Source organism: Pipistrellus hanaki (genome assembly GCF_964339955.1).
Source record: "Pipistrellus hanaki genome assembly, chromosome: 15".
Taxonomy (NCBI): Eukaryota; Metazoa; Chordata; class Mammalia; order Chiroptera; family Vespertilionidae; genus Pipistrellus; species Pipistrellus hanaki.
In genome coordinates this window covers 15,669,110-15,686,772 of record NC_140517.1, presented here as the reverse complement: position 1 = coordinate 15,686,772, position 17,663 = coordinate 15,669,110, and the positions used below count along the sequence as shown (strand labels likewise).

General features: G+C 58.4%; 2 protein-coding genes across 3 annotated transcripts in view; one reads left to right on the top strand and one right to left on the bottom strand.

The window, feature by feature from the left end:
* LOC311633716 (C-type lectin domain family 18 member C-like) overlaps positions 1-13,023 on the top strand; it is a 35,770-nt gene extending 22,747 nt beyond the window's left edge. Inside the window, exons 5-13 of one of the 2 annotated variants that reach the window (XM_084906747.1) lie at positions 1,566-1,663; positions 2,050-2,171; positions 2,344-2,451; positions 3,091-3,183; positions 3,516-3,622; positions 4,200-4,329; positions 4,561-4,657; positions 7,262-7,353; positions 12,918-13,023. In XM_084906747.1, coding sequence (XP_084762873.1) covers positions 1,566-1,663; positions 2,050-2,171; positions 2,344-2,451; positions 3,091-3,183; positions 3,516-3,622; positions 4,200-4,329; positions 4,561-4,657; positions 7,262-7,353; positions 12,918-13,000 — 930 coding nt within the window. In that variant the 3' untranslated portion in view covers positions 13,001-13,023. Of the gene's footprint in view, positions 1-1,565; positions 1,664-2,049; positions 2,172-2,343; positions 2,452-3,090; positions 3,184-3,515; positions 3,623-4,199; positions 4,330-4,560; positions 4,658-7,261; positions 7,354-7,840; positions 8,248-12,917 lie in introns of those variants that run through there. The other variant, XM_084906748.1, reaches the window with a different exon arrangement.
* A 357-nt stretch (positions 13,024-13,380) lies between these two features.
* Positions 13,381-17,191, bottom strand: EXOSC6 (exosome component 6). The gene has a single exon (XM_084906788.1). The coding sequence runs from the start codon at positions 17,135-17,137 to the stop codon at positions 16,319-16,321; it is 819 nt and encodes a 272-aa protein (XP_084762914.1). The 5' UTR covers positions 17,138-17,191; the 3' UTR covers positions 13,381-16,318.
* Positions 17,192-17,663: the final 472 nt, after the last annotated feature.

The following is a 17,663-nucleotide window of genomic DNA, read 5'->3' as shown; positions in this document are numbered from 1 at the left end:
CATAGAACATGGCCTATAGGATATTGGTTCTTTGGTAATGGATGAATCTTGCTTTGTGGTTTGCTGATGGGGTCAACATTTGGAAAAATTCCATGAATTCCTAAAAAGAATGCATATTCTACCCAGCCAGTGTGGCTCAGTAGTTGAGCATCGATTTATGAACCAGGAAGTCATAATTGGATTCCCAGTCAGGGTACATGCCCAGGTTGTGGGCTCGATTCCCAATAGGGGGCCTGCAGGAGGCAGCAGATCAATGATTCTCTCTCATCATTGATGTTTCTCTCTCTCCCTCTCGCTTCCTCTTTAAATATATATATATATATATATATATATATATATATATATATATATATATATATATATATTTAATGCATATTCTTTCATTGTTGGACACATACATATGACCACATGTTCATCTCTCCCTGCCTCATACCTGTCTTTTATTTGTTTGTTAATCCTCACTCAAGGATATTATTTCATTGATTCTCAGGGAGAGTGGAAGAGAGAGGGAAAGACAGACAGAAACGCTGATGTGAGAGAAACACAGAGATTGATTGCCTCCTGTGTGAGCCCTGACCAGAGCCCACGCCGGGGAGGAGCCTGCAACCAAGGCACGTGCCCTTGACCGGAATCGAACCCAGGACCCTTTGGTCCGCAGGTCAATGCTCTCTCCACTGAGCCAAACCAGCTAGAGCCACACCTATCATTTTTAACGGCTACCAATTTGCTTAGCTCTTCTTGTGCTTTGACCACTTGTTCTATTTCCACATTGTCACTGAATCTAAAACTTTAAATCTAAGTTTTGAATACTGTTAGCAACCTGTATTGATTAGCTTTGGATGCACACACACTCCATAACGTAGCATCTTACAATTCTGCAAATACACAATTTGGGTTGGGATCAGCTGGGAGGTTCTTCTGGTCTTGGCTGGACCCACTCGTGCAACTCAATCAGCTGCGGGGTTGGCAGAAGCTGGCTGCTAGAGTGGCTCTAACTGGCTCATCTCAGCCCTAGGAGGTCTTTCAGCCTCCAGTAGGCTTGTTTATGAGGTGACCTGAGCATGGTGTTATGAGAGTGAGTAGAAAATTGCAGGGTCTCCTGAGGCCTAGGTACAAAACTGGCTCAATATCACCTCTGATATTGGCCACAGGGCCAGCCAGACTCAGGGTGTGGGAAAGAGAGTACTTCTCTTGACACAGAGAACTACAAAGCCACATTTAAAAAGGAGCTGAAGCAAGAGGTGGGGCCAGAGTTTTTGCAATCTGTCACAAGGTTTTCACGTCCAAGTCTTCCTGTAGCATCTCTCCTTCATCCCTCCACAATCTTCCCTCCTTTCAGGTACCTGCCTGCCCTCACTCTCCACACCCCTGAACACCCAGACAGCCTCCCAGACCATTCCCACCCATCCTTACGGCCCTGATCATCATAGCTGCTACTCTTGAGGCCCCCGGGGAGGCGAGGGAGCTGCCTGCCTGCCTCGTTTGGGGCCAGAGCATCACCTGTGCTGCTGGCCCCAGTCTGGGGGTGGCCCGATAGGACTTCTGAGCCACTGTGTCTCCCACAGCTCGTGTGGGCCACCTCGAGCCAGCTGGGCTGTGGGCGTCATCCCTGCTCTGGGGACCAGGCCGGGATGGAAGCCTTTGTCTGTGCCTACTTTCCTGGGTAAGCTCCCCTCCAACCCCCCGGGGCTGTCAGGCTGGGGTGAGGACACATTCACCCTGGGAGAGGCGTCTACCCACTCACCCACAAGGCCTTTACCCATAGATCTCCACCCTGAGGGAGAGAGGGAAGAAAGGGGGTTAGGGATTGGGTGGCGAGGTGGCCGCACCACAATCCTGGCCACGCAGGAGGTGGAGTCTCCTCGGATGGATGCCTCCTCCTGGAAGCACTCTCTGCTTGCAGGAGGTTTCCCAGGATTCCTTGGGAGGCCCTCTCTCCTTTTCTGGGAAATCTCCTGGTCTCACCCAGCTCCCCGAGTCCCCTGGCTGAGCTGAGGGGCAGGTGGGTGGGGCAGGCTCCCAGCCCCTCTCCGGTGCTTGCTCTCACAGAGGCAACTGGGAGGTCAACGGGCAGCCAATCATCCCCTACAAGAAAGGTGCCTGGTGTTCGCTCTGCACGGCCAGCGTCTCGGGCTGCTTCAAAGCCTGGGACCACGCAGGGGGGCTCTGTGGTAAGTGCCCCCTTACCCGCCGCCTCCTGTGGGAGCGGGCAGCTGAGAGCGTGACGGGCGATTGGAGAGAGTGGCAGTGCCCCGAGGGGCTGTCCCAGAAGCCTGGGCCCAGCCCCCCGGGAGGCCCCTGCCTGGGGCAGCCCCTCTCAGAGGTCCCTCCTTCTCTGGCCAGAGGTCCCCAGGAACCCCTGTCGCATGAGCTGCCGGAACCACGGACAGCTCAACGTAAGCTCCTGCCGCTGCCTCTGCCCCCCTGGCTACACGGGCAGATTCTGCCAAGGTGAGGAGCCCCGGAGTTGCAGACCACAGCGGCCTGAGGGGCCCGGCGAGGGGAGTCTGGGCCTGGTGCACACTCAGGCAGCCCCTGGGGGAGAGGAGGGGCTGAGCCCAGTGCATGTGGGCATGTGTGTGCATACAGGCGCTGTGTGGTGTGTCCAGGGGCTGTGTTGCACTCTGTGAATGAGTTTTGAGGGCATACCAAGTGTGCTGGGGGGGGGAGGAGGGTGTTTGCTGATCTGAGCACTGCATATAGTCATTCAACAAGCATCCATTGAGCACCTACTGCCGGCAAGACCCTGAGCTGTGCAGGGGGCGGGGGGAGGGGGTTCAAAACAGAATCAGGAGTGGCCCCACACATCCTGAGGTGGTGGAAGGCAGACTTAGGGTTCAAAGTGGATTCCTCTCCCACTGTCTCCCCTCCCCAGCTCTGTGGCCACGGCCAGGTCACCGCCCCACCCCAATTTGCTTCTCTCCACAAGATCAAACCAAAGACGCCCAGAGGGGCAGCGGTTGGGAGCCTTGGGAGGGGACCTCTCTGTGGTTGGCCAGTCCCTGCATGTCCGCAGCCTGGCCTGCGGGGGGCGGCATGGGGTGGAGTGCTGTGGCTGAGCGCAGTCCCCCCTCCCGCCCCGTCCTGCAGTGCGGTGCAGCATGCAGTGCGTGCATGGCCGGTTCCGGGAAGAGGAGTGCTCCTGTGTCTGTGACGTCGGCTACGGGGGAGCCCAATGTGCCAGTGAGTTCTGACCCCAGGCCCCCAACAAGCCGGGTAGGGTGCCGGGTCTGGCTCAGGCCACCACATAATTGCCTATTGTACTTTCCTGGTCAGTGATATTGGTAGCTTGAAATGGGCCACGGTATGGGTATTTACACCATGGGAATTGGCAAATGCTACAAATCACAGATTGATTGATTGATTGATTGATTGATTGATTTTGAGGCCGAGAGCTGGCTTTTATACGTTTACCAGCACACCACTGGCCCCACCCACTCTCCAGGGGGTGGTACCTTGAGCTCAGCTCCCTGGCAGGGTGGGAGGGGTGACGACTTTGACTCCCCTGCCCCCAGCCAAGGTGCACTTTCCCTTCCACACCTGTGACCTGAGGATCGACGGAGACTGCTTCGTGGTGTCTCCGGAGGCGGACACCTATTACGGAGCCAAGATGAAATGCCAGGTGACAGCTGACCCCTGCCTCCCCAGGAAGCCCCACCCCTCTAGGGTCTCAAGGACTGAGGAGGGATCCTGGGCTAAGGGGCGGTTCCTTCGACATCTTCTCATCATTAGCATGAAGCAGGGGTGTCCACTCAGAGCCATGGAGACCAGGAGGTCTCGCAATGAGCCGAGGGCCCCGGAATGAGGCCCACCCAGCCCCCGTCTAAGGAGCTGTCCTGACTCAGCTCCAGCTGCCGGCTGCCAACAGGGATACGAGTCGGGGAGGCCAGAACTCGGGATTTTTCAGAACCAGAAATCCAGACTTTCATTGGCATGTCTAGAATTATTCATGTTGGCAGCCAACTCAAATGTGTCTAAGGCACTGAGCAAGCAAACCAAAACCCTCCAGTGGCAGGACCCCGCCAGGCTGGGCCCCGGTGCAGGCGGGGGAGAGGAAGGGGGAGGCTGTAGGGTGGGGGGAGGGCGACGACAGCACAGCCAGTACGCGTATCTGCCATTCGTGGCCGTGGTGGGGCGGCAGCAAGGGCTGCCTGAGCTCTGGGTCCCTGCCGGCATGACCCAGAGCGGGGGTCACACAGGGGAAGGGCGGGGTGCTCGCCCAGATCGAGAGCCAGAAGGTGCAGGACATCCTCTCCTTCTACCTGGGCCGCCTGGAGACCGCCAACGAGGTGACCCACAGCGACTCTGAGACCAGGAACTTCTGGATCGGTGAGTGTCGGGGGGCTGGGCCGCCCCCAGGAATCTGGGCCGTGGAAACCAGAGCCCCCACCCACCAGCAGAGAGCGAGGCGGGGGGAGGGGGGTGGGGGCTCGGAGCCCCGTGGGGCAGTGAGAGAGAGCCACCGGGGAACGCCAGAGCAGGGAGGGGCCTCAGGGCCGGGACCAGGCAGGCGCGAGGCCGCGGGCTCAGGCTCCCGCCCTCCTGGACTGCCCGGCCCAGGGCTCACCTACAAGACCGCCAAGGACGCCTTCCGCTGGGCCACCGGGGAGCTCCAGGCCTTCGCCAGCTTTGCCTTTGGGCAGCCTGACAACCAGGGGTGAGTCTGGGCTGCCCTCCCTCCCCTGGGCCCTTCCTCTCCCCAGGGCCTGTTCGCTAAGCCCTGAGATCCCACTGAAGAACCTCCACCAGCCTGGCCGAGCCTCTGAGGTCTGAGCCTCCCCTGCTACCCGGTGCCAGGAGGGCAGGGCACAGCCGGGGGTGGGCATGGGGCTGAGATGAGGATGCTCCAGGGAACCCAAGGAGGCTTTATCCGTACCTCCCCCATCCCCATGGTCCGCCCCGTCGACTGTCCATCCCCCTCCCCAGCCCTGTGCCTGTGTCAGTGCACCGATTCCCGGATTCTGTGGCCACCCACCCACCACCCACCTGCATCCATTCACACAGCATCCACCCACCAGCCAGCCTGCACGGAGTGCCTTCTGGTTCTGTGGCCCTGCCCTGGTCTTCAGAGCCTAGGAATGCCCAGGGTGGGGTGACAAGGGTGGAGGTGGTCAGGCTGTGTGGCCACCCAGGGCTCCATCTATCTCACCTCCCACCCCCCCTGCAACTATCTCACCCTCCACCCCCCCCCTGCAACTATCTCACCCAGCCCCCCCCCCACAACTATCTCACCCAGCCCCCCCCAACTATCTCACCCAGCCCCCCCCAACTATCTCACCCAGCCCCCCCCAACTATCTCACCCTCCACCCCCACAACTATCTCACCCAGCCCCCCGACAACTATCTCACCCTCCACCCCCCCAACTATCTCACCCAGCCCCCCCCAACTATCTCACCCTCCACCCCCCCAACTATCTCACCCAGCCCCCCCCAACTATCTCACCCTCCACCCCTCCAACTATCTCACCCAGCCCCCCCCAACTATCTCACCCTCCATCCCCCCAACTATCTCACCCAGCCCCCCCACAACTATCTCACCCTCCACCCCCCCAACTATCTCACCCAGCCCCCCCACAACTATCTCACCCTCCACCCCCCCAACTATCTCACCCTCCACCCCCCCAACTATCTCACCCAGCCCCCCCCAACTATCTCACCCTCCACCCCCCCAACTATCTCACCCAGCCCCCCCCAACTATCTCACCCTCCACCCCCCCAACTATCTCACCCAGCCCCCCCACAACTATCTCACCCTCCACCCCCCCAACTATCTCACCCTCCACCCCCCCAACTATCTCACCCAGCCCCCCCAACTATCTCACCCTCCACCCCCCCAACTATCTCACCCAGCCCCCCCACAACTATCTCACCCTCCACCCCTCCAACTATCTCACCCAGCCCCCCCCAACTATCTCACCCTCCACCCCTCCAACTATCTCACCCAGCCCCCCCCAACTATCTCACCCTCCACCCCCCCAACTATCTCACCCAGCCCCCCCCAACTATCTCACCCTCCACCCCTCCAACTATCTCACCCAGCCCCCCCCAACTATCTCACCCTCCACCCCCCCAACTATCTCACCCAGCCCCCCCACAACTATCTCACCCTCCACCCCTCCAACTATCTCACCCAGCCCCCCCCAACTATCTCACCCAGCCCCCCCACAACTATCTCACCCTCCACCCCCCCAACTATCTCACCCAGCCCCCCCAACTATCTCACCCTCCACCCCCGCAACTATCTCACCCAGCCCCCCCACAACTATCTCACCCTCCACCCCCGCAACTATCTCACCCAGCCCCCCCACAACTATCTCACCCTCCACCCCCCCAACTATCTCACCCAGCCCCCCCCAACTATCTCACCCTCCACCCCCCCAACTATCTCACCCAGCCCCCCCACAACTATCTCACCCAGCCCCCCGCTCCTTGAAGGCAGCCAGGCCTATGCCTCTGGCCCATCACCTAAAGCCGTGGTTGGCAAACTGAGGCTCCCGAGCCACACGAGGCTCTTTGGCCCCTTGAGTGTGGCTCTTCCACAAAATACCACGGCCTGGGCAAGTCTAGTATTTTGAAGAAGTGGCGTTAGAAGAAGCTTAAGCTTAAAAAATGTGGCTCTCCAAAGAAATTTCCATCATTGTCCTGTTGATATTTGGCTCTGTTGACGAAGGAGTTTGCCGACCCCTGGCCTAGAGGAAGGCAGCCTGGTTGGGCTCCCAGGTGCAGGCTCCCTCCCGGGAGGGAGGGCATGCCTGTTCCCGGTCGGCTCCCCGCCCCGTTGGCCGGTGTGGCTGAGTGCCGCAGTGGGGCAGTGGCGGGTGGAGTTGCTGCCCCAGGCAGGCGGTGTGCCAGGACTCTCCCGGCTTCCCTGGGAACACTGCAGGGGTCCGGGCAGCGATGGGCGCTTGGCTGGTCTGGCTCCCAGAAGCCCCACCTACAGGCTAGAGTAGGGGTGTCGAACTCAATCAGAGAAGGGGCCAAAATCTAAAATCCAGCCTATATCGCGGGCCGAATGGATTACTGAACAGTCATAAACTGACAATGTCATAAACTGACAGCGGAGTGCAGTGATGACAGCGCGGTGCGGGCCACATTGCAAGGCCTGGCGGGCTGGATTTGGCCCGCGGGCCTTGTGTTTGACACATGTGGGCTAGAGGCACGGAGGCCTCTTAGGTGCAGGTGGCCCGCTGGGGAGGAGGACCTGAGACTCCCGGACGCCTCACGCCCTCCCACCTGAGCGCCCGGCACCTTGGCCCGGCAGGTTCGGCAACTGCGTGGAGCTGCAGGCCTCGGCCGCCTTCAACTGGAACGACCAGCGCTGTAAAACCCGCAACCGCTACATCTGCCGGTTCGGTGAGGGCCCGCCCCCGCTCCCCTCCCGCGGTGCCTGTCCCCGGGGGTGGCTGCTGGCCCCATCCGGGCGCCTGGACACGCAGATCACAGGCCTAGAGAGCAGATCACACGCAGGATGCCCAGCGAGAGGCCCGGGGGGGGGGGTGGGGGGGTGGGGAGGGAGGTGGGCCCACACACAGCACATCCACACGCGGCAGGACCAAGGACAGCCTGGCGGGGGTTCTCCAAGGTCCCGTCCTCCTGTGACTAAAGCTGCTACTGGGGGACCTGTGGGGTCCCTCAATGTTACCTGATTCTCGAGAGCCCAGTGGTGGGGGGCCGAGGTGAAGCCGAGCTCAGAACCGGCTCCCAGCGGCACCTTCTGGAAGGGTCCTGAGCTACCCAGGGGACCCCGGCCCTGGGTGCTTCTGGACCAGGTGCAGCGGGTCCCCAACCCAGGGTGCCCGGGGCGGCCGGGGACCCTCGCTCTGTTCTGCTTCCTTCCCAGCTGAGGAGCACATTTCCCGGTGGGACCCAGGGCCCTGAGACGCTCGCCAGGCCTCTCCCCTGCCACTGCCTGGAGGCGCACCAGCCCTGAGCCCACCTGCCTGCCTGTCCACTGGTCCGGAACCGGGCCAGGCCAGGACCTCAATCCCAATACCCAAAGAGGTCTCAGACCTTGCAGGAAGTGGGGCAGGGCCAACAGGAAGCCTGACATAGGGGGAGGGGAGGGAGGCCCCCAGCCTGCTGTTGATTGGGGGGATGGGCCTTAATCAGGTGCTGAAACCTGAGCCACGGAGAGGGGTCAGATGAGCCCACACTTCTCCATCTGGGCGGGACCCTCTGGGGCAGGCGGAGGTTCCTCGCTGCCCGGGATGCACCTCACCAGAGATTAAACTAAGTTATGAAACAGCCACGCCTGTGAATGCTCCTTTGGAAGGGGATCCAGACCAGCCAGGAGGGCCCTGGGAGACCAGAGAGGCCCGGGCTCCCCTGCCGCTGCCTCCTGCCCAGCCTAGTCCCTCCCCTGCTCACCCCAGGGGTGTTCTCAGGCTCCTCATCCCTGAGTGACGCATCGATTTAGGAGGCTCCTGCGTGTCCCTTATGCCCTGCTCCAGCTCCTCTCAGCACGGCCTCTGTGGCTTTGTGTTTCCATCACGCCCTCTCCCTTCATTCTCTTTGCAGCGCCACGTGGTTATTTTTTCTTTGTGATTGTCTACTCTGGGGTCTCTTGTGGCCCTGGCCCCCTCCTCTCCCTGCAGTGGTGCAGAGACCCGGGCAGGCACTATTGTTCGGGTCCAGAATGTGCCACGCCCACTGGCACATGGCCGTGTGCCCACGTCGAGTTGCTTTGCTAGTTGGAGGTAGAAGTGTGGCCGGGACCATGGGTGGGGAGAAGTGTATCCGTCACAGTTCTTAGTTGCAGCCAATAGAAACAGCTCTAGCCCTGGCCGGTTTGGCTCAGTGGATGGAGCATTGGCCTGCGGGCTGAGGGGTCCCAGGTTTGATTCCGGACAAGGGCATGTACCTTGGTTGCCGGCACATCCCCAGTGTGGGGGGGTCAGGAGGTGGCTGATCAATATTTCTGACTATCCCTCTCCCTTCCTCTCTGTAAAAAATCAATAAAATATATGAAAGAAAGAAAGGAAGAAGAAAGAAAGAAAGAAAGAAAGAAGGAAGGAAAGAAAGAAAGAAAGAAAGAAAGAAAGAAAGAAAGAAAGAAAGAAAGAAAGAAAGAAAGAGCGAGTGAGCTCTGGCTAATCGTAGCAGAAAAACCAATTTATCCCAAGGACAGTGGTGTAGACATGGGCACAGGACTTGCATAGGCAGTTCTCCAAAATGATAGGCGAAGATGTTCAATACCATTAGCCATGAGGAAATCCAGACCAAAACCACAGGGAGACTCCACTTCACACCCATGAGGGTGGATGTTTCCAAAGAAACAGACCATCACAAGGGTCAGGGAAGACGTGGACCACCTGGGACCCGCATGCACTGCTGGCGGGACGGTCCCATGGTGCAGCCGCTGTGAAAAATAGCGCAGCCATTCCTCAAAAGTTACACGCAACGACCGTGACACAGCAACTCCACTCATAGGCATGTACACAGGAGGACTGAAAACAAGAAAATCCCTACACACAAAGGTCATAGCAGCATCGTTCACAACAGCCAAAAGGTAGAAATGTCCCAAATGTCCACCGATGGATGAATACGTAAGGAAATTGTGGCCCCGCGGGTGTGGCTCAGAGGCCCCTGGTTCCAGTCAGGGCACATACCCGAGTTGTAGTGGGGGACATGCGAGAGGCAGCCGATCAATTATTCTTTCTCATCTATGTTTCTATCTCTCTCTATCCTACTCCCTTCTTCTCTTTCTAAAAATGAATAACAACAGCCGGGACCGGTTTGGCTCAGTGGATAGAGCGTCGGCCTGCGGACTGAAAAGGTCCCGGGTTCGATTCTAGGCAAGGGCATATACCTTGGTTGGGGGCACATCCCCAGTGGGGGGTGTGCAAGAGGCAGCTGATCGATGATTCTCTCTCATCGATGTTTCTAGCTCTCTATCCCTCTCTCTTCCTCTCTGTGAAAAATCAATAAAAAATATTTAAAAATAAATAAATAAAAATAAAAATAAAAATGAATAACAACATATTGTAGTTAAAGAAAATTGTGGCGTGTATGCATATACATATAGTGAAAAATACCATCCAGCCATGAAACGGCATTAAGTACTGACACATACCCCGGGTGGATGAACCTTAAACATGCATTTTAAGTGAAAGAAGATAATCACAACAGGCCACATCTTGCGTTATCCCTTTTACATGGAATAATAGGGGCTCTTGTGGCCCTGTCTCCTCCCTCCTCTCTCTGCAGTGCTGTAAGGACACAGGCAGGCCTAATCAGAACAGGAAAAGCCATTGAAATAATGCAGCCGGAGAATGGGATTAGCTGCTTAATGGGTACAGATTTTACTTGAGAATGATGAAAATGCTATAGAACTTAGGTAAATGTGGAACCTAGGTAAATCTCAGCCTTGTGAATGTACTAAATGCCACCATATTGATTAATTTCATGTTACAAAAATTTCACCTCAATTTAAAAACAAAAGGGATAAATGAGCCGAAACCGGTTGGGCTCAGTGGATAGAGCGTCAGCCTGCGCATTGAAAGTTCCCAGGTTCGATTCCGGTCAAGGGCATGTACCTTGGTTACAAGTAGAGGGTGTGCAGGAGGCAGCTGATGGATGTTTCTCTCTCATCGATGTTTCTAACTCTCTTATCTCTCCCCCTTTCTCTCCGTAAAAAATCAATAATTTTTTTTTTTTTAAGGGAGGGATAATAATTGGTCCCAGGATCCCAGGGAGAGTCAGAGAGCCAGGCTAGGTGTCTCTGTGGCCAGAAACAGTGGCCCAGATTCTGCTACAGAGCCCGTCTGGGGACTCCAGTCCCTGCTGCAGGCGCAGGAATGAGGAGTGTACTCCAGCAGCCGCGACACTGGCGCCACCTTGTGGCCACCCCACCTCTGCTCGGGCTCTGACAGTGGCCGTCCAGTGCCCTTGGAAGCCACAAGGCCTGGTCCCTCAATGCCACAGCAAAGGACTCGCCTTGGGGGCCATCTCAGGGTTTGTGGGTGGAGGTGGCCATCAGCTGGTCCTACCTGAGAAGTCCGTGGCAGCCTTGGGCACCAGAGCACAATGCCGAGGTTCCCCATGTCCATCCCCAGACCAGTAGCATCGGCGTCATCTGGGAACACGTGAGAAGAGCAAATTCTCAGCTGCCCCAAATCTAGCTTTGTCCTGGGGAAACTCTGACGGCGAGGAGGGCTATCTGGGCTTTACCAAGACCTCAGCTACTTCAAACAGGGGCTCTGGCTCCAGAACCAGAGAGAGAGAGGCAAAGAGCTGGAGGCTAACGTCAAACCACCCCAATGTGAGGCCACGCTCTGCCACTTGCTAACTGTCTGATGTTGGCCAGTTACTTAACACCAAGAAGGACCAGTTGTCCCAATTTGTCTTGAACTGTCCCAGTTTGAGCAAAGTCCCACATGCTGGGAAACCAAAGGAGTTGGTCACCCTAAAACATCTCTCTGCCTCATGTTCTTCTGTAAAATGAGAATAAGAGAGTGAGTTAGTATATTAAAGTGTTTGGAACAGGGCCCGGCGAGACAACACTGATGAATGTTAGCCATCAACATGTCATTTGTTGACTAAGTACATTTTAAGTAAGAACAATGCTTAAAACTGTGCCTGGTGGATAGTAAATGCTCAGTAAGTCTTACCTATTCTCATGCTTCTTATAATCACCTATTAGCTAATATTATTTTATCACAATTGATTCAGGCATCGTTGCCAGTCTCCGCACCACAGCAAGCGGATGCTCCTGGTGACCGTGTGGCAGAAGTCTTGAGAAGGGGACAAGGAGAAGGCTCCCATTCATGACGGTCTTGCCAGCCACAGGGAGCCCTGGGTGAGGGCCACAGATTCAGGCAGAAAGGGGTGGGTTCCAGGAGGGGCCTCAAAGTCACAAACAAAGCCCAGAACTGAATGAATGGAATGCCATTCACACATTCAGCAGACATCCCTTGAGCACCTGCCTCCTAGTGCCAGGCCCTTGGTGGGCCGTGGGCCGGGGGGGACCCAGCAGGAAGCAGGGTTTCCCTCCATCGTCCTCCATCTCTAGGGTAGTCAACGCGGGAGGAGCCCAGAAATGAGACAACCTTCCCATGCCTGGTGCACAGATGGCTACATTGCTTGACTTCTCAGCTCCCCATCCCCTGAATTGGGTTCAGCTGACTCTCGACTTCCCACTGAGAGAGGGCAGTGGGGTGTCCGCTCTTGGGCCCAGACTGACTGCTCCCTTGGCACTCACTCAGAGCATTCAGGCCGTTTCAGACACAGCCAGCCCAGGGGTTTGGCCCAGAGGCAGCTGTGGGGTGTGGACATGGCAATGGGGCAGGCGGGCAGGCAGGCAGGGGGAGAACACCAAAGGATTAACCCTGACCAAGGCTGAGTGTCTGCTCAGAGGACATGAGGATCACAGACATTCCCCGCCCCCCCCCCTCCTCCTGCCTTCTGACAGCACCACCCCCAAACTCCAGGGCCTGGGAGACGGGGTTGAGGCCCAAGAGTGGGGTTTCATCTCAATGCCATGGTTCTCTAAGGATGAAGGCGGTCCCTCTGAGCTAGGGGTGTCGAACTCAATCAGAGAAGGGGCCAAAATCTAAAATCCAGCCTAAATCGCGGGCCGAATGGTTTACTGAACAGTCATAAACTGACAATGTCATAAACTGACAGCGGAGTGCAGTGATGACAGCGAGGTGCGGGCCACATTGCAAGGCCTGGCGGGCTGGATTTGGCCCGCGGGCCTTGTGTTTGACACATGTGCCCCAGGCCTGGGTAGGAGGACCCAGGTCCATAGGAGGCCATGCGGGGCACCGCCCACCTCAGGGCGGAGGGGTGTAGGGAAGGGCCAGCTTCGAAGGCAAGCGGGAGCCCACATGTTCTTGGCCCTTCCTCCTGTACCCCCTCCTTCCCTTCATCCCTTCCTCCCTCCTCTCACGCTCTGCCCACTCTCTTGCTCTCTTCAGATTCAGATATGGCTCAGAAGCCCACACCCAGCCCGGTCCGGCCCGGCCCCAAGAGGCAGCAGGACACAGCCGTGACCCGGTGAGTCTTCCTGCTGGAGAAGGAGGCACGTTTGGGGCGCTGGGTTCCCAAACAAGGGATGGAACAAGGACCCCAGCTCAGGCTGCGTCCGTCCTACTCACTGTGGCACCTGACGGGGTCCCTCCTCCCCGGTCTGGGCTGAGGGAGTCGGCCCGGCTCATTCCCAGGCCCCTTCTCACCGACGTCACCGGTCAGCATGCTGCCCTCAGACCAGGGTGCCCCTCCTCCCGGGGGAGCCTCGCTGCGGGGCCCTGGGGGTGGGGGGGGAGGCGGGTTTGCAGGCTTAGGTGTGGGAGAAGTAACCAGTAAGAACCTTTCTGGGTGAAATCTTGGCCGTCAACTTGGGAAGCTTAAAGAAATCTTCAAGAAACTTTTAAATGTCACCAACCTCTGCCAGCCAACGTGCCGCTGTCCCAGGCATTGGGAGGGTGTGTGCACCCGCTGGCCCCTGTGGCGGGGCATCTGTGCCAGCTGCGTGAGCTCCTGGCCCTTCGGTGGGCCATTGGGTGGGTGCTGCTGTCTGGCGGGCGGGGGAGGCGGAGGCACGGGCAGGTGGTTGCTCTCAGGAACAGCATCCGTGTAAACACCCTGGGACCAGTCCAACGGTTCCGGCTGCCTTTGGGTCCTGCCCGGCTCTCGTCCCCGGAGGTGGGATGGCAGGGCTGGGCGCGCTGCTCTGATGAGCCTCTGCACCTCCAGGATGACAGAGAGAGAACCGGCCAAACCTCTCCCTGCAGGAGGCAGCCTGAGGGTCTGTGTGAGCAGTGTTTGTTTTGGGTTACAAGAAGAGGTGTACTCATGGGTAACCCAATTTCCTTAACTTGTATTTCTCTATGAGGCAGAACTGCACGTGTTGGATAGCTGCCTCGTATGTGAGACTCTTATGCCTGTTTTTGGGGAGGTGCCTGTTGGTGCAGTTGTGAAATTATCTGTGATGTGAAATCCGTGGTTCTCTCCCACAGTTCTTTCATGTTTTTAGGTGTGTTTTTGTTTGTTTGTTTGTTAGCTTGCTTTTTTTTCAGAGAGGAAGCGAGAGGGGGAGAGAGAACCATCAATGATGAGGGAGAATCATTGATCGGCTGCCTCCTGCACGCCTCCCACTGGGGATCGAGCCCGCAATCTGGACATGTGCCCTTGACTGGAATTGAACCCGGGACCCTTCAGTCCGCAGGCTGATGCTCTATCCACTGAGCCAAACCGGTTAGGGCTCCCATGTGTTTTTTTTACGCGGCCACTTTGGAGGCTGAGCGAACTCTGAACTCAGTTTTTCAGTCCTTGTTGCTGTCTCCAGGTTTCCTATCCCACCACCGCCCCCTTGCCCAGCAGGCTCGGACCCAGTTCCGGTGGCCCTCTGAGGGGTGCAGGCGCAGCAACAGGGAAGCAATGGGAGTGATGGCAGCTGTCCCTCAGGCGCTCACATCCATTTAGATGGGCCCTGCTTTCAAGGCCTGGAGGAGGGGTGACCTCCTTAAGATCATGTGTCCCCAGGGGACTCCAGGGGGGAGAAGGAAGGGCTTCCCCAGGGTTTGGGGCAGCAGAGGGTGGGTGCAGACTGTGGCCGGGTCTCTTGGGAAGTTGCCTAGAGGAAGCACAGGTTCGGGATGGGGTTTGGTGGCTACTAAGCTGCTGGATGACCTCGTCCTGAGAACTGGACCAAGTCCAGGCCACGTGCTTTGGGCTTCAAAAGGGAGCTTGGCAGCCTGGAGGGAGAGGTTTGTGGGGAAGACCGCCCCCACCACCCTCCCCGACCACCAGCCCTTGCCTCTGACCCTGAGGACACTTGAGGAGGCGGATTGACCTCTGCCCATTGCACTATCCCAAATGTGCATTCATTTATCTTTTAGGAAGCCCAGGCTTGCAGACTGCAACCATTAGCCCAGACTAGGGGGACTGGTGCGGCTGAGGACCTATGACCAGGCTGCTCTTCAGCCCTGGCCAATGACCTAGGAAAGGTGGGGAGGAGGCAGAGCAGGGAGACCCCCCCACTATCTGCAGGACCACCCCTGTCTGCAGCAAACGCTGCTATAACAGTGCCATGCACAGAACCCCTAACCTCGAATCCCATTCTGGAAATGTGTCAGAAGGGGAAAAACTAAATTTGTATTTTTCCCTGGCCATCAAGGTTGTCTCTGAGCTTCACTCTGGTCCTTGGGCTGCTCCAGGCCAGCCCTTCCTAGAGGAGCTGAGCAGATCCAAGACACTCAAGTTCAGAAGGTCATACCAAACCAAGGCACAGAGGAGACTACGCTGCCCTGCCTTCCTCCAATAGAGACATGAGCACAAACCCCTGGGGCTCAGGAGCCCCCCAGGGGAGATCCTATCCCTGTGGCCAGTCAGCCAGGCCGGCTTTGCCCTGCAGAATGACCAGGGTGCATCTGCATTCCCAACATCCAACTCTCACTCCTGGTGGTTCATCTGCTCTCTCCCAGCAGCTGGGACTGGGTAAGGGACACCCATGATGAAGCCAGTCCAGGCCCTCACTTCCTTCCTACCAGCAGTGGAGGCCTCTGGCTGTGTGGCTCTGCACACGGCCAAGAAAGGGTGGGGTCTGGCTTCCACCGACACCCAAACCCTTCCCAGCACCAAAACAGAGGCTGGTGTGCACCCAGAATGCCCCTGGAGGCACACAGCCTTCCACGCTCATCACACCTCAGCAGCGGCTCGGACTCTGGCACTTGAGGGGCAGCTTCTCTTCCAAAGCTACGTTTCCCCCACAGAAACCCCCGCAGCTTCTTCCCTTTTAGCCTGTCTCTTCTGCTCATGTCCCACTAAAGACAGAACACATTTTAGACCTTGCTTGCCCTTAGCCCTTCACACCAGGCGTCCCCAGAACACACGACAAAGCTCAAGACAGCCTTGCTCTTTTAAACCCCGTACCAAGAACCACAAGAGAAGGCTTTTCAGATAGAAAAGAGTTTTTGTTTTGTGTTAGCTCAAATCTACGTGAGAAGGCACAGCCCTCCCTGTCCGCTCTCTCAAAAGCAGCCCAGTTACATACAGAGGAGGGAGTCCCTAGCCGGTCTGCATAGGGTCCACCCCTCACAAGTCAGTAGCAGCGTCAGGTCCCATTTTCCACCTCTCGCCCAGCCGAAGTCCTTTCCAACGTGGATCGGGGCTAAGAAGAGCCAGCTTAAATAGAAAAGAAAAAAAAAAAAAATCTTGAACCAGTCAGTTTGTACAAAATTGTTCCAACACAGCTGTCCAGTGCATCAGTTCCGGGCACGTCTCCCCAGATCGTCTCGGGTGCTCGGAGTTCTCAGGGCCGCGCAGTGGCGGTGGTGGCAGCAAGGTCCTGGGCGTCCGTTATTCCTCCGGCTTCCGGTCAGGACGGGGCGGCGGCGCCCCTCCGGCGGGCAGCCTTCACCAGGCACTGCTGCAGCACAGGGTAGAGGCGCTGGCAGCCCTCGAGGCCCATGCGCACGGCCTCGACCCAGCTCTCGGTCGGGCCCCCCTCCCCGCTGCCCAGCAGCCCGGCCACCTGGTTGAGCACCGGCATGAGCGCCACGGTGAGGCCGGCGGCGGCGCGCTCCTCCTCCGGCCGCGTGGGGTCCAGCAGCCAGGCGGGCGCGGGCCCCGGCGCGCGGCTCAGGCCGCAGCCCACCACCAGGTCGTACATCTCGATGCCCGCGTCGGCCAGGGCGAGCGCGGCGGCCGTGAGCGCGGCGGCCAGCGCCGAGCCGCCGTCCTCCAGCAGCAGCGCCGACACCTCGAGCTGCGCGCGCGGGTAGCGGCCCAGGCGCACGGCGGGCTCCAGCGCCTCCTGCAGGGCCAGCGCCAGCTCGCGCTCCTCCCCGCCGCCCTGCGGCGCGCGGCGCCGGCGGCCCGCGAAGGGCGCGCGGCGGAAGTCGCAGACCAGGCGCCCCCGGAGCGCGGCCGGGGCCTCGCCCCCGGCCCCCGCCGCGCCGCCGCCGCGTTCTCCTCCCTCCACCTGGCGCGGCCCGGACACGGCGCACAGCACCTTGGTGCCGCCCGCCTCCAGGTAGGCCGAGCCCTTGGCCTGGCTCAGCAGCCCGGCGCGCGCGTACACGGGCCGCAGCCGCGAGGGGTCGCGGGGCTCGGGCGCCTCGTCCTCCTCGGCCGCGTACAGCTGCGGCGGCTGCGATTCCTCGGGCCCGCGAATGCGGCGGTGGTCCCCGGGCATGGCGGCGCTGGGCGTGCGAGCCGCTTCCGCCGCGCGCGCTCGCGAGGGCTGCCGGGATAGCAGCGGGCGGCGCCGCACTGCCCCCTGCCGTCCCGGAGGGTGAACAGCGAGCGCTTCCCAGCCCCGGGCCCGCCGCAAAGGCGGTGAAAGGCTCCCAGGGTGGGCTCCCCTGGCAGGCCTGCAAAGGTGGGACCTGAGCTCGCCGGCTGACTTCTAGCTTCCTGGACCAGGGCAATCCCAGGGCACGTGTCTTCTTCCTTTCACTTGTGAAGAGTGTGTTTATTTAATGTTTTAAAATATATTTTTATTCATTTCAGAGAGGGAGAGAGATGGAAACATCAATGATGAGAATCACTGATTGGCTCCCTCCTGCACGCCCCCTGCCGGGGACCAAGCCCACGCCCGGGCATGTACCCTGATTGGGAATCTGTGGCCTGGCTCATGAGTTGATGTTAGCCAGAGCCACACCAAGCAGGGCAAGATTGTATTTATTTTAATTCTACACTTACTTGTGTGACTGTTTTAT

Excerpts from the sequence above, each read along its gene's own strand:
- EXOSC6 (XM_084906788.1), bottom strand. The coding sequence starts at position 17,137 with ATGCCCGGGGACCACCGCCGCATTCGCGGGCCCGAGGAATCGCAGCCG.